The 14,142-nt window shown below is 35.2% G+C and overlaps 1 protein-coding gene across 1 annotated transcript; it reads right to left on the bottom strand.

The window, feature by feature from the left end:
• Positions 1-4,641: 4,641 nt before the first annotated feature.
• On the bottom strand, positions 4,642-13,782 carry LOC132606283 (uncharacterized). The gene is made up of 7 exons (XM_060319719.1): positions 13,722-13,782; positions 10,741-10,810; positions 9,660-9,763; positions 9,139-9,467; positions 8,187-8,266; positions 8,012-8,070; positions 4,642-5,311 (listed from the first exon to the last, which is right to left on the bottom strand). The coding sequence occupies exons 4-7, from the start codon at positions 9,448-9,450 to the stop codon at positions 5,007-5,009; spliced, it is 756 nt and encodes a 251-aa protein (XP_060175702.1). The 5' UTR covers positions 9,451-9,467; positions 9,660-9,763; positions 10,741-10,810; positions 13,722-13,782; the 3' UTR covers positions 4,642-5,006.
• Positions 13,783-14,142: the final 360 nt, after the last annotated feature.

Below are 14,142 nucleotides of genomic sequence, written 5' to 3'. Positions count from 1 at the left end.
ACAGATATTTAATTCTTTAGACATTGTTGGTTAGAGTCCTTGTACGATGACTTTCAGATTTTGAGAATTTAATAGTTAGACTTTCGCACTTATATAATTTATAATTTATGACTTGGTTAGACTATTTATTTATTCACTTATTTATTAATTGTTAGAGTATAAATAATTAATGAAGTTGAAATTGGCTAGTGATTAATGGGTTAATGGGTAAAGGTTCGCCTTCTAGTGATAATAAGGTAGGTGCCCGCACAATCGGTAATTAGGGTCGTGACAACTCAAATGGTTGTATGAGAGATGGTTTGCAATAGGATATAAGCAAGTTGCATTAGCCTTCTTTGAAATGACATAGTCTTTGTGCCATATAGGAGCTTTTGAAGCTCTAAATGGTTTTGTGACAACATCATTAGGAATTGTGAAATCTGCATCATCTGCAACCATAGGATGTGACTCAAGTTCAAAAACATTTGCAGCATTCTCAATATCCGTATCATTCTCATTTGTGGCAGGTGCTTTTGTGGTAGTATCAATAGAGGAGGCTTGAGGAGCATTATCACAACCATCAATCTGAGTGATAGGAACATCTGGTGCATTTGGTACAGGATTTTCAAGTGGTGCTTGAGGCAAAGGTTGAGGAGTTGGCTGCTCACAATCTACTAGTGATGGTTCTGTGGAAATAAACATTTCTACTGAATCATCATTGATTCCTTTGAAAGGAAAAGTAGTTCCATGAAGGTGACATCCCTGCTAATAAAGAAAGTTTTTGATTGTATATCAAGTACTCTATAGCCTTTCTGAGATTCTGAATATCCCATGAAGACTGCTTTGTTGGCTCTTGGAGCAAATTTGTCTTGTCTTGGCAAGACAGATGCAAAACACAAGCACCCAAATACTCTTGAGTGATCAACCTTAGGTTTCTTGCCGTACAACATCTCAAAAGGTGACTTACCACTCAGTACACCAGAAGGAAGCTTGTTAATTAGATAAACTGTTGTTTTAACACAATCCCCCCAAAATCTTATAGGAATTGAATCTTGAAACCTCAATGCTCTAGCAGTGTCTAAAATATGTCTATGTTTTCTCTCTACAGTGCCATTTTGCTGAGGTGTATAAGGACAAGAAGTTTGGTGAACAATTCCAAGAGAAGAAAATAGACTTTTACATTTAGAGCTCGTAAATTCAGTTCCATTGTCAGATCTCAATATTTGCACTTTAATACCAAACTAAGTACAAACCATATTCAAAAAGTCCTTTAGTACAGTTAGAACCTCAGTTTTATGCTGAATCAAACATATCCAGGTGTATCTACTGTAATCATCAACTATTGTAACAAAATAATGCTTCTTGTCATATGTGGGAGTTCTATATAGACCCCAGACATCTAGATGAACTAAATGGAAAACATGGTTTGACTTATTGATACTGTTAGGAAATGTCAACCTACTTTGTTTAGCCATGGGACATACTTGGCAATACTGATATGGTGAAGTCTTCAAACTGTCCTTGATAGTTGATATATGTTGCATTACTTTGAGTGAGGGGTGACCAAGTCTGAGATGCCAAAGTTCAAACAGACTTGAACCTTTTATTAATGCATTCACTGCTGCTCTTATTCCATCTCTCAACAAGTACAGATCATTAGATTGTCGACCAATCCCAATCACTTTGCTAGTGCAAAGATCCTGCAACACACAAAAATTAGGGAGAAAACTGACACTCCAATTTAGTTCCCTAGTGAGTTTGGCAACTGATAGAAGGTTGAACTTGAAGTCAGGCACATGAAACACATTTTTAACTTTTATGTCACCTAGAACAATTGAATTTCCTACACTTATAATTTGTGCTTTATTTCCTGCTGGTAATTGAACTGAACTGGCACTTGAATTTTTCAAATGCTTTATCTCCTCAAGTAATTCTTTACATGAAGCTATATGGTGGGTTGCTCCTAAGTCTACTATCCAATCATGAAAATTTGGATCATTAGACACTAAGGAAACATTACCTGCCATATTAGCTTTGCATTCACTCAAATCAGTATTGTGCATCAAGTGTTTCATCTAATTTTGCTCCTCTTCAGTTAGGAAATATCCTTGTCCTCCAGCTGTTGTTGCTGTTGCAGCATTGTTGGCATATGGTCTGAAGTTACTTGTTTCTCATTGATGTGCACCTCTTGGCCTATAACCTCCTTGTGACATTTGATTTTGACCCTGATCATAACCACCTTGACCAGTCTGGTTACCAGACTGATTCAACTTCTTTTTACTCTTAAAATCTGCAGGGTAACCTACCAACATGTAGCAATCTACTGTTTTATGCCCTTTGTAACCACACACCTCACAAGGTGGACCTTGAACTGGTCCTGTTGGTTTTCTTCCTCTGAAATTTTGTCCTCTCCCAGCTAGCATGGTAAGAACTTCTTTGTTTGTATCAATTACACCTAATTGTCTTTGACTCTCCTCTTGTACAACAGTTGCATAGGCTTGATTTACCCTAGGTACTTCAGATTTAAGCAATATATCACTTCTCACATGACTAAAAGACTCATTCAATCCCATTAAAAACATTAACAATCTCTGTTGGAATGTTCTACATAAGGTTTAGCCTCTTCACATCCACACAAGGGTGAGGGAATCAACACATCAAATTCATCCCACAAATTTTTCATCTTAGTATAATAGTCAGTAACAGAATTTGTACCTTGTCTTAGGCATGCTACTTCAGTCCATATCTAATAAATTCTGGTTAGGTTTGATTTATTGAAGTGTTCCTTAAAATCATCCCAAACATGCTTTGCACTTGGAGCATAGAATATAGTAGTGACTAGTCCTGGTGCGACTGTGCTGCTAATCCATGACAAAACTACAGCATCTCACCTTTCCCATTGAGTTGCTAATTCCCCTTTGTATGAACTTTTCAAGCAAGTTCCATCGACAAAACAGTATTTGTTCTTCACCATCAAGGCCAACCTCATCGATCTACTCCATATCCCATAGTTTTCAGGACCTGTTAGCTTTATTTCAATTAATGCAACACCAGGTGTATCTGATTGTTGCAAATACAATGGATGACTGTGTTCGAGTGTTTCTACTGTAAGATTTGCCATTTTTAAGCTTCGATTTGAAGAAGAAATCATAAATATCAATTTTGAAGAAAAAACTGTAAATTACTGTGAAATTTCACTTTCTCGAAAAATTGTTTAGAAATTGATGCGGTCCAGATCTTCTCGTTCTGATACCATGTTAGATTTGATGTAGCTAATCTGATCTGATGAAGCTTAGCTTCATTGTTAAGAATCTAGGTCACCTAGTTCATGTAATTTGAGACAGAATTGGAGAAGAAGAGAGAAGATATTTTCATTGATTAAAAAGAACACAATGCCAACTAATGTGTCTTTATACAATTTCTGGTGTGATGTGCACATGTACTCTAACAAACTAACTACCTCATCATTAACTACTAACCTCGGCTAACTAACTTCAATAAAAATGATTAGAAATTAATCGGGATGCCTCGTCTATTTTTGTATCGTTTATCTAACCCCTCACTACGCTATACTAATATTATTAACAATTGCAGGTACTTGATGTAGCAGCTCGAAGAGCCGATAGTCCTACATACCTATAGGGAGACAAATACACTAGCAGATGAATTAGCAAGTTTTGGATGCACTAAGTGAATGGATAATGCCACAATTTTTATCACCCTCCAATTTTTGTAGATGAAATGTTCCAACATGATCAACGACAGCAGCCTTTGAGTCGATGCATCGCCAAATCCCACAAGCATTCACCTTTCACTTTTTGTATGAACCCTTTGAAGGGTCAACTAGTCTCTATTAGTAATAGGCCTATCCTCCCTTTTGTCACTAGGATCCCCTAGTTATGATGTCTTAGATAATCAGTATCTCTCGTTGGACTTACCTACTTCAATTCACTGTCCGGTTAACTTTTAACTTATTATAATATAGTAACTTTTAGCTTATTATAATATAATATCTTTCTTCTGGACATATATATATATATATATATATATATATATATATATATATATATATATATATATATATATATATATATATAAAAGAGGATAAATAGTAGATTACTAGTATATAGCAGGTAGGAAAAATACATAATTTACCTCCTAAACTTATCCCAAAAAATTATTTACACATCTAAATTTTACTAATGTTATTTTACCCTCATCTTATTTGAAGTGAAACCATTACCTCCTTAAGTTATAAGGTAGCAGAGAGGGAAAAATACATTGACTAGATCTACTAAATGTCATTTTCTAATTGGACTATCAAATAATGGCATTTAAATTTTTTGATGTGATCTTTTCTTCTAGGAAACACCTAGGATTGCATTCTTGAAAAAATCAAAAGAAAATGCACTAAACTCTAATCAGACGACCCCTTGAATCTTTTGGAAAATGTCAAATTGGTTCCATGTTTGAGGGTGTTCTACTAGTAATAATAAGAAAATGAAAGTTGAATGCTCAATCTACTCTGCATATTCTCTCCCAACTCCTCACCCCAAAAAATCGTAATAATAAGAAAATGACGTAGATTTGATGGTGCACGGTAATGAATCATATCCAATATATGAACAAAATATATTGTAACCATACCATGACAATTCAAGATGTTAAAAGAATTTGAGGACCTAAATTCACATTTATTGATATTGTCTCTCAAGTTTGTTGCAGCTCTACAAAATCTCCTGATAATTGGAAGTTTTCTTTAAGAACTTCTACACAGCACCACCAGCCCTTTTCAATTTTTTTTTTCTTTTTTTTGTAAAACCATACACTGAAGATACTCGACTTTGCCTCAATGAAATGAAAATTAGTAAAGATTGTCAAGCTAGTCATTATGCTGGACAGACACGATTGCCTGTCAGAATGGCAAGGAAAACTACAATCCTACCATTGCTGATTTCTGAACGATCCTTCACGATCAAACTCCATTTCTTCTGATTGCTCTTATGACAGAAAATCGGATATTTTGATCACAATATAGGCATCTCCAAAGTTTGTAAAACATCTTTGAACTCGAACTCTCTCGTTTCTCTGTTGAAGCGCTCCACTAGTTTGTACCTGACATCATTCAAGTAAAAGGATTGTACAGTGTCCAAAAGCCATTTTGCCTCCGAGTCAGTGAGCTTGCTAGTAAAGACAATGTCCCCTCGAACAAGAACGAGATCCTTGCTTTCAGCAAATTCAGTGTAGTAAGTAATTGTGAAGTATGGAGCAGCTTGAGTTCCTCTTGCCTTGTAATCTTCTAGACCTGTGATTAGTATGTGTGGCGCCTGCACTGCATGAAGGTTCAAATGAATAGTAATGAAACGACTGCAGGTGATAAAGGGCATTTTCTTGTAATAAAAAGGCAACTATCTTGATGTTTACACAGTACTAAAACTGATTTCCCACAGGACAATGGCCACTAAATTATAAGCATGAAGAAATTTGATTTACACAGATTGAGTTTTTGGCCAAAAACATCCTTTAACTATACCCAAAACTTATTGTACATCCTTCAACTAGCATAGTACACAAAAACCATCCTTGAAGTATTCAAAGCTTAGCAAGTTTCATCCTCCCGTGCAATTCTATTAAAAAAACTAACAGACACCACCCCGTGTGCATGTCCCATGACTTCAAGCACTCAGAATCAGTATTTCAGATCAGCCATCAGTCATTTTTCCCTGCTCTACTAAAATACTACAGAAAATATTTTCTGGGTTGAGCTTGATCGAGTGCCGATTACAGGAACAAAAATAATGGACGAGGATGGCTCTTCTTATGTGTAGTGGTCGGGCTCTGAGTATACTTGATCCACTTGGAAATTAAAGGTGGCGTTGTCTGGAAAAAATGAGACAGGTGAGAAAGGTTTAAGCAATTTTTTTATGGTCGCTGGTAATTGCATATCTTCAATAGTAATGTAAGAAGAAATTTTTGTTGGGTCTTGTGAAAATGGAGAGAGTGAACCGTAAGAGCAGATTCATATCATATGCATGAAAGGAAAATAGTCTCAAAAGAGTGTTTTGGTGCTAAACTTTAACAGTCCCAAATCAAAAAGCATAAAAAATGCAAGAACAAGAAATAGATGAAGGGGATCTTTGGATTGCATTTGTAAGAAAGTCAAGCAAATAATGAAAAATGGAGTATGTAACAGCAAAAGAATAGCTCAATCATGAGCTTTAGATTGTCCAAAGCAACTTGTCTTACAATTTTTGCTAAGCTAGAGTATCCTAAATTCGTTACTGGAACGGAACTTTGAGAAAATAGAAAATTTGACGAGGATAAATGGGACAAATTGTGGCAAAGTTCTTAACCCAAGAAAGGCTCTGGCTTTCAGAATAAAAGATAATCGAACAAGTGGACTGATTTTGGGATTCTTAGAGTCATGTGATTTACACATCTGTGGCGGGGTCTGTTTGTTTGTATAACAGAGTTTCATGGAAGGATGAAACTTGCTAGATTGAATGGTTTTTGTTCACCATGCTATCTGAAGGATGTACATTACTTTTTGGGTATGGCCACGTACAGGTTAAGTTGGTGAGAGCAAATATTCTGTGAAATTATTCTTGTCACAACTACTTTTTGCTTCAGTTTTGGAATGGGGAGGCGAGGTGGGAGGGGTAGATCTACAAGCGCAGCTTAAATGTCCAAAGGAATGCTAGATAACAAACCAAATACATAAACAACTAGAGCCATTTATGTACAGCTGGCATAAAGGTTAGAAAACTAGGTGCAGTCCTACGCACTACAATAGCACATCTTTTCTTTTTTCCTTTCTAAAGTATATTACCTATAAATGATATTGTCTAATTTGATTACTTGAAACTACAACAACAACATACCCAGAAAGCACAGGGTATTTTACATTTAAATAAGCCTCAGAAAAGACAAGGGATTCCCTACATGGGTCAACCAGCCAAGGAATAGATAACAGAAACATGAAGAGAAGTTTCTTTTCAACAGAATGTAGACAGGACAAGTGATCAAAATCAGTAACAAGAAAATAAAAGCAAACTAGGGATGACAATTAGAAGTAATCAACTTGACTGAGACTTATCAAAAGAAACACATTGACTTGAGAATCGAAGATTATAAGACAGGTGAATTATTGAAACTTTGATCTCTATTTAAGTTATTGTCCAAAGGCCAATAATGTGCTCACTTCAAATAGGATAATATGTTGATCCCGGGCATATCAAGGCACGAATTCGACCAGTAACTTCTCTCTCTCATTTATTTGGAGATAACGATAGTGTTCAGGTTGGCTTGCGCATATCTCAACTATGTCATGAATACTTGGTAACTCTGTCCACCAAGACTAAGGAAGATGAGAAGAAATCACCATAACTTTTTCACCTCAACTGACATTCCAACCTTCGTTTTCCATGGTCATTTCAACTTCCTTCACCAAATAGACCACGCTGGTGATGCTTGACCGTTGACTTTTAAACTATGTTGCTACGACTCTTCAAAAACGTTGCCGCACCCATGTCGGATCCTCCAAAAATACACTACTTTTGGAGGATCCTACACACACCTGGTGGCATTTTTGGAGAGCCCAAGCAACATAGCTTTTAGATGTAAAAAAAGGATAGGAGGTCAGAGTTGAAGGAGAAAAAAAGATTTTTCAAGTGATATTGGCCTCGACCCTCTACATAATGGCGACAAGTCTACAGTTGCGGACTCCTTCATCAGATAATACGGAGAGGATAGACCATAAAAGTATTATATGTTCCTTACGTACCTGACTATGAATAGTAATATTATAATCTCATAACAAGCTCATCCTACAATAAACCTAAAAAAGATGGAAAGCAGTTTGCCTTTCTGAGAAAAAATAAAGCTATTGGCAGTGATAACATCGGAACTAGAGAAAGATGAACTCTTAGAAATAGTTTTTTTGATAAAGACTCTTACATATAGTGTCATCATGGTTATAGGTTTTCAATGCAAATCAATTGTTAAAGGATAAACAGAGCAAAACGAGTCTGACCTTGCACAAACATTGTTGTGTAACCACTTCCCTTCCATAGTGGAATCACAAAATACCGGCTACACAGGAAAACAGAAGCAGGATGTCAAAGATAACAAAGGAATAGTGCATGTTAAACAAAGCAACTAATTAGAGTCCGAGAAAACAAATGAATAAGATGAAGAAGCACATTTACCAACTTGAAGCTCTTTGCTCCAAGAGCTTATATAACTTAGCTTTCATTGATGCTGCGATGTGACCTCTTCCCAAGTGATACTGAGATGGCATAATCATGCAACAAAAGGGAATAAGAGGGAGACAGAACAGGATCATTCAAGCAATAACTAAAACTTTAGGAAAGCAAAAGTTGCAGAATCAAAGAGCAAGTTGTGGCATATACTGTAGACCATGATCAGATGTACAAAATATACAACTTAATAAATAAGCCGATGTACCGGTACATGGCTGGTCCTAGCTAAAATTACTTGAATGGATTAGGTAAACACACATAAAAGTAGTCATTTTCTCTAAACTTCACAGAAAATTTTCCAAGTCTGACAAGCATTTCAGGAGGCAAATCCTTTTGTGGGAGAGCAGCTTCCAAAAGAAAAGATGAGAAGGTAATCCATGACTCAAGTATAATGTATATCTGGAGCATTACATTTTAAAATCCACAGGCTTAAAAACACTAAGTTCCACAAGAAAATCTGTTAAGGGGGTAGATTCAGACCAAAGATCAAAAGAATTTATGGGGTCCTCTAATCCTTCCAGCAAATCCTCATCCCATTTGCAGCAAAATGATATCAATAGTAGTCATCTACAGAATTAATGCAATCACAAAACATGCATGTGTAGATAAGTCCAGAAAACCAGACAGCCTATATTTTTGGCTACATGAATTACTTTTACAAGCTCATCATAAAGATCAGATAAACCTTAGATGACTTCAATTTCTAGTGGAGTAAGTGAAACCACCTAACCTGCTCATTTCTTTGACAAAAGCTTGGTCTATGTGTCAATTGTTCATCATAGTGAGTGACTAATGTAATTTACAAATGTCCAGAATAGAACTCAAGGCTGAAACTATCTCAAGAAAGCCAACAATACATTTGAAAACTATCAAAATAAAAACAAGGTTGAAATATTACATCATCCCAAATGTCGGCTAGCTCTTCAGCTGATTTGTTCTTTGCCCTCTCCATGTCAATAATAGAGTCCAAGGGCTTTTGCTTCAATGGGTTGAAGCCAGAGGCAAATTTTGATGTCCTAATGGAACCAAGCGAACGCCATTTCAAGAAATCACTAGGAATAACATTTCGTGGTGACTTGTCAACAATCTGTTGCAGGATTGAGCTGTATGGTTGTTTTGAAACCATAGAGAAAGAAGAACCATTTCTACAGCAAGCAATGACAGAAGAGTGTATTCTCTTTGATACACTACTTGACAAATGGCGCATCATGATTATCTGCAATAACACTGAAAATCTCAGACATCAACATCTCATCTAATGCATAGACAAAACCTAGAGATAGAACATGTACGTTGAGTCATTGACACAATCATTCACAAATAGACTACACATATGAACATGAAACCTCATGACATCTAGTGTGCCTTAGTAAATCAAACAGGGAGTGGTAAATATAATGGCAACTAGGGAGTAACAACCTGAAGATCCTAGGTCTGAATCGCAACTACGACACTTAGTGTGACCCCATATGCTCCAACTTCTATGGGCAAGTTCACCTGTGCTTGTAGGCTGTACAAACTGTCTGGTGGATAAATCGAGGTGCGTTCAAGAAGGCACAAAAGAAAAATAATAATGAAGATTAAGGAACATTAAATATGTCAATGTGACATCGGGAATTATTCAGTCAGCAGAAAAGAAGCCAGCAGTAAGCAAAAATGCAAAATACATGGTCAATTTGGTGCTTTTCTAAAGCTGATATAGGTCAGGCAGTAGATAATGGAAGCCAAAACCTAGCAATCAGGAGCAACATAGATTCTACTCCCTATGTTTCAATTTGTTTTTCTTACTTTCCTTTTTAGTCTGTTCCAAAAAGTAGGTCACTTTCTATATTTAGTAACTCTTTACACCCAACATTCTACATGGTATATTTAAGACCACAAGATTCAAACGGCATTTTAGTACATTACACACATCTTTAGTTCAAGACCACAAGATTCAAAGTCTTCTTTATTTTCTTGAACTTCGTGCCGAGTCAAACTAAGACAAACAAATTGAAACAGAGGGAGAAATATTTTGCTATAACAGAAAAGTGGAAGTGCCAAGATCCTTTAAGTCTTCGAATTTTCTCCCATATGATATTTTTATTGGTTGAAAAAAATTTTACATCACCCAATCCTTATGGTACTTATTTGAAGTTAGTTCATAGAATTTATAGACCCCAATTGTTAGGTTACCTATACATTTATTTTTCAGTAGAAATTAAACTAGATGGGAACAAAAATCTAAAATTAAACAAGGGGACTTAGTATAGGCAAAATATTACATTTTTAAGGGATAATTGGAAGCTGAAACCTAAGAATCATCAATTACAATTACATTCAGGCAGTTAGACAGACCAAATAATAATAAAAGAAGTCAAGGAAAACAAGAAAGAAAAGGAACCAAATTCACATAAGCTATTGACACCAGCGGATGAAACATTTGCCCAATCAAATGAGAAGAAAGAATATGAGAAATGAAAGAATAAAGAGAAGAACCCATATACAATAGAAGGCGCACCTGATTAAGCCGCTGAGTGGGACAGATTTGAGTCGCTGGAGAAGAGAGAAGAGATCAGAGTCCGGAGTTGCTGCAATAGGAAACAGTCATAAAGAAAGCCGAGTCCGCAACTTAATTGACCCACAAAGTGGGATTTTGATCCAAAATATCCACTAAAAAAAAAAGTTACAATACTACCTTTTGCGCAGGAAATTCCTGCGCAATAGGTATTATTATTTAGCCGCCCACGTTTTTTAAATGTTCACTTTTAGCTCACGTTTTTACTATTTAATATGAATTTTGGACGAGGTAAAGACTCATCCATTTCATAAGTTCAAGTCATCTTTTTTCAAGTTATTGAAAAAAAAAATTCAACTCCAAAGTTCATAAAAAAAATGGCCACTCCTCCTTCAACTTTTAAGGTTTCTTTATTTTGGGATGGAGAGATTCTTCATGATAATAATACTGTTCGTTATAGTATTAAACCACAATACCATGTTAAGTTTCCAACTACCTTGGATTACGAAACATTACTCAATGCCATACACAAAAGAATGAAAAGTAATCGTGACAATGGATTATCTGTAATAGGCAGATATCCAATATCCATTGCATCGCAGGGTTTAGTGCTTTATGGGGAGTGGAATATCATTGATGATGAGTCCTTGAGGGAATATTTGAGGGCGCCGGAAGAATATAGGGGGTTAATCACCCTCAATGTTCTTGAAATGTATGTTGAAAAGAAACCTCACAGTCGTAGTGAAGTCTTGGCCAGGACTCGTCAGGAAGTCCCTCAAGTCCAACCTCTCATGGTAACACTTATACGGACTTGAGTTCTTATGGAGACATTTAGAGTAGTCAAGTGCCTGTCGCGCCCCATTTTCCTCGCGGAAGACGGGTCAAGACAGGTGACAACTCTTTTAATGGGTTTAAAAGAGAAGAGTCCCACCTAACGAATTGAGGTGCGTTAGGGCACTATTTACTACTACTAATGCAAATAACTCTGTTTAAAACTAGTCTGCGTAACCAAAAATCAGGTAAGGGTTCAAATTACCTCAAAAGGAAGGTGTGAACCACCTTTCGAGGTGCACAACTGTGGGTCCCTTCCGGATTTATAACTATGTGGGATTAAGCATTTTATAAGCATGAAAACATTTATTAAATTAATTTAAAAGTACCAGGTGATTAAACTTGCAAGAGTTATTTATTACTATATTTTTAAAAATCCAGGAAATAAATAAACTAAAAGAACTTGTGAAAATCAGTTATGAATCTGAATTTAACGAGTCTAAAGAAATTAGGTGATTAGGATTTAGGCATGACAAACTGTTTATTACTTATGAAGAAGGTCATCTGAAATAAACAAGAGATTTAAATGTGACAACTTATTAACTAAATTAAACAACAACGATTAGGTTACAACGAATTCATTCATTAGCTACAAGTTAACATGATAAGAAGAAAATAGCAACTGCACGAACTATTAAAGACAAAGCAAATAAAAGACAAAAGGAGTAACAGATTTGTAATCAAAAGGAAATTCTATCACATTAATAAGCATAAAACTTAATTTCACAATGAACTTATTTTATTACAACTTGAAGGACATATAAATCCTACAAAAATGCAAATTCTAACTAACCGAGAGAATGAAAACAAAGTGAGAAAAATTAATACTATTAGTATAGGTCTTAAACTTGCATAGTTGATTTAAAAGTAAAATACATCAGAAATCTCAAGATAAAAGAACGTTATGTTTTGTTAAAAGCTAAAAATGTTTATTACTTTAGAAGGATGACGACACGACATTATAAATCGTGTGTCCTTAACCTTAGTAACAATTCGATTGGAGGTTGGTCTTAAGTTAGAATATATACTCCCTCTGTTTCAATTTATGTGAACCCATTTGACTGGGCACGACATTTAAGAAAGAGTGAAGACTTTTGAAATTTGTGGTTCAAAATAAGTCTTGAATATTTGTGTGACTGTAAATCATTTCATAAAGTGAATTTGTTTCCAAATTAGGAAAGAGGCCATTCATTTTGGCACGGATTAAAAAGGAAATAGGTTCACATAAATTGAAACAGAGGGAGTATATAATAGTAATTTTTGTTTGAACAAGTGAAAGATTTGAATTTTGAACATAAGCACATAAGTATATAAATACATATAGTGTACATAATCCTTTCAAATTCTTTGGTTGGTGTTACTTTCGGGGAACGGGTCGGCTAAATTTGAAAACAACTTAGGATTAGACCTAGTAATCGTTTCTACTTCCCGCTAACTATTTGTTAAGAGAAGTATTTTGATGTAGTTTACGATTTAAACAAGCCCACTGTCCAGTTAAATTATAAAGGGTAATCGGACAGTGGTTTCTACTAACGACGAAAAGAAAGAGGTTGTTAATTGATATAAAATCAGAAATAAATAGTGTAAAAGAAGAAGAAGGAAATTTTAAACACATAGCTCATAATTCCCCGCCCTTTCACAGCCCCTTTTCATCAAATATTGTTAGATTTTATTACGTCATTACATGCCAATTGAATGAATATAAATACAAAGAATAAATCCTACTCTAAAGACTGTCTTGCCAGCTAGGAATAACGTTCACTAGCAACATGCTTCTACATTTTTTATACTTTTTAATGCTAACTTGTGTTTCCTTAAAGAACATGATAACTAGGTGATAATTCATATATGAAAGACATAAATTGAAAGAAAACAGTTGGATGATGCAATAAGAAATCTTGCCAAATATTAACCCCACCAAATAGCTAGTTTATTATTAATTTCCTATAGGTATAATCTATGATTAATAACTATAAAAAGCAGGAAGATGACATGAACGGAGAGTAATCTGGAAAGAAGAGTTAGAGATCATACCTAATAGCTTCTAACAAAATGCTTAAAGCATTCGAGCAATCCCATTATTCACAGCTATAAAAATCTACACTACAAAGAGCTCCAAATTGAATTAAAAGTTACATGGATAAGAGACTAACCAGTTAAGAAGAAGTAGATCAAACAACCAATATCCAACAGTAGATATCCGAGACTCGGCAAACTTATAGCCGGCAAAGAACAAGAATTAAACAATGAAGTAGTTTGCTTTTGTGAAAAATAAATACTATTAGAGAATAGCGTGGTTGAAAAAGTGAGGTAAATTCTATCTCTCCCCAAGTCAACAACTATTTATACTAAAATCTTCAAAACCAGAAGAAATTTGGTCCCAAATCTTTGTCTATTAATTTGTAAGAGTGATTTGGGCATCAAATAACAGGAAAGGAGCCGTTGAGAAAAGAAAGAAAAAAATTATTTGCAAATCCAAATTCACAGAAATATGGCAAATAAAAAAAAGAAAAAAGGAACCAAGAAATATCTTTACCTATTTTGCGATATCTTGAATTTGGACAGATTCTTCAA

Source organism: Lycium barbarum, chromosome 8 (assembly GCF_019175385.1).
Source record: "Lycium barbarum isolate Lr01 chromosome 8, ASM1917538v2, whole genome shotgun sequence".
Lineage (NCBI taxonomy): Eukaryota > Viridiplantae > Streptophyta > Magnoliopsida > Solanales > Solanaceae > Lycium > Lycium barbarum.
This window is presented reverse-complemented; position numbering and strand designations above follow the sequence as displayed.

Coding starts and splice junctions, on each gene's coding strand:
- LOC132606283 (XM_060319719.1), bottom strand. CDS start 9,450: ATGATGCGCCATTTGTCAAGTAGTGTATCAAAGAGAATACACTCTTCT. Junction 8,267..9,138: donor TAGCCGACATTTGGGATGAT/GTAATATTTCAA, acceptor ATGCCATCTCAG/TATCACTTGGGAAGAGGTCA. Junction 8,071..8,186: donor GAGCAAAGAGCTTCAAGTTG/GTAAATGTGCTT, acceptor TTTCCTGTGTAG/CCGGTATTTTGTGATTCCAC.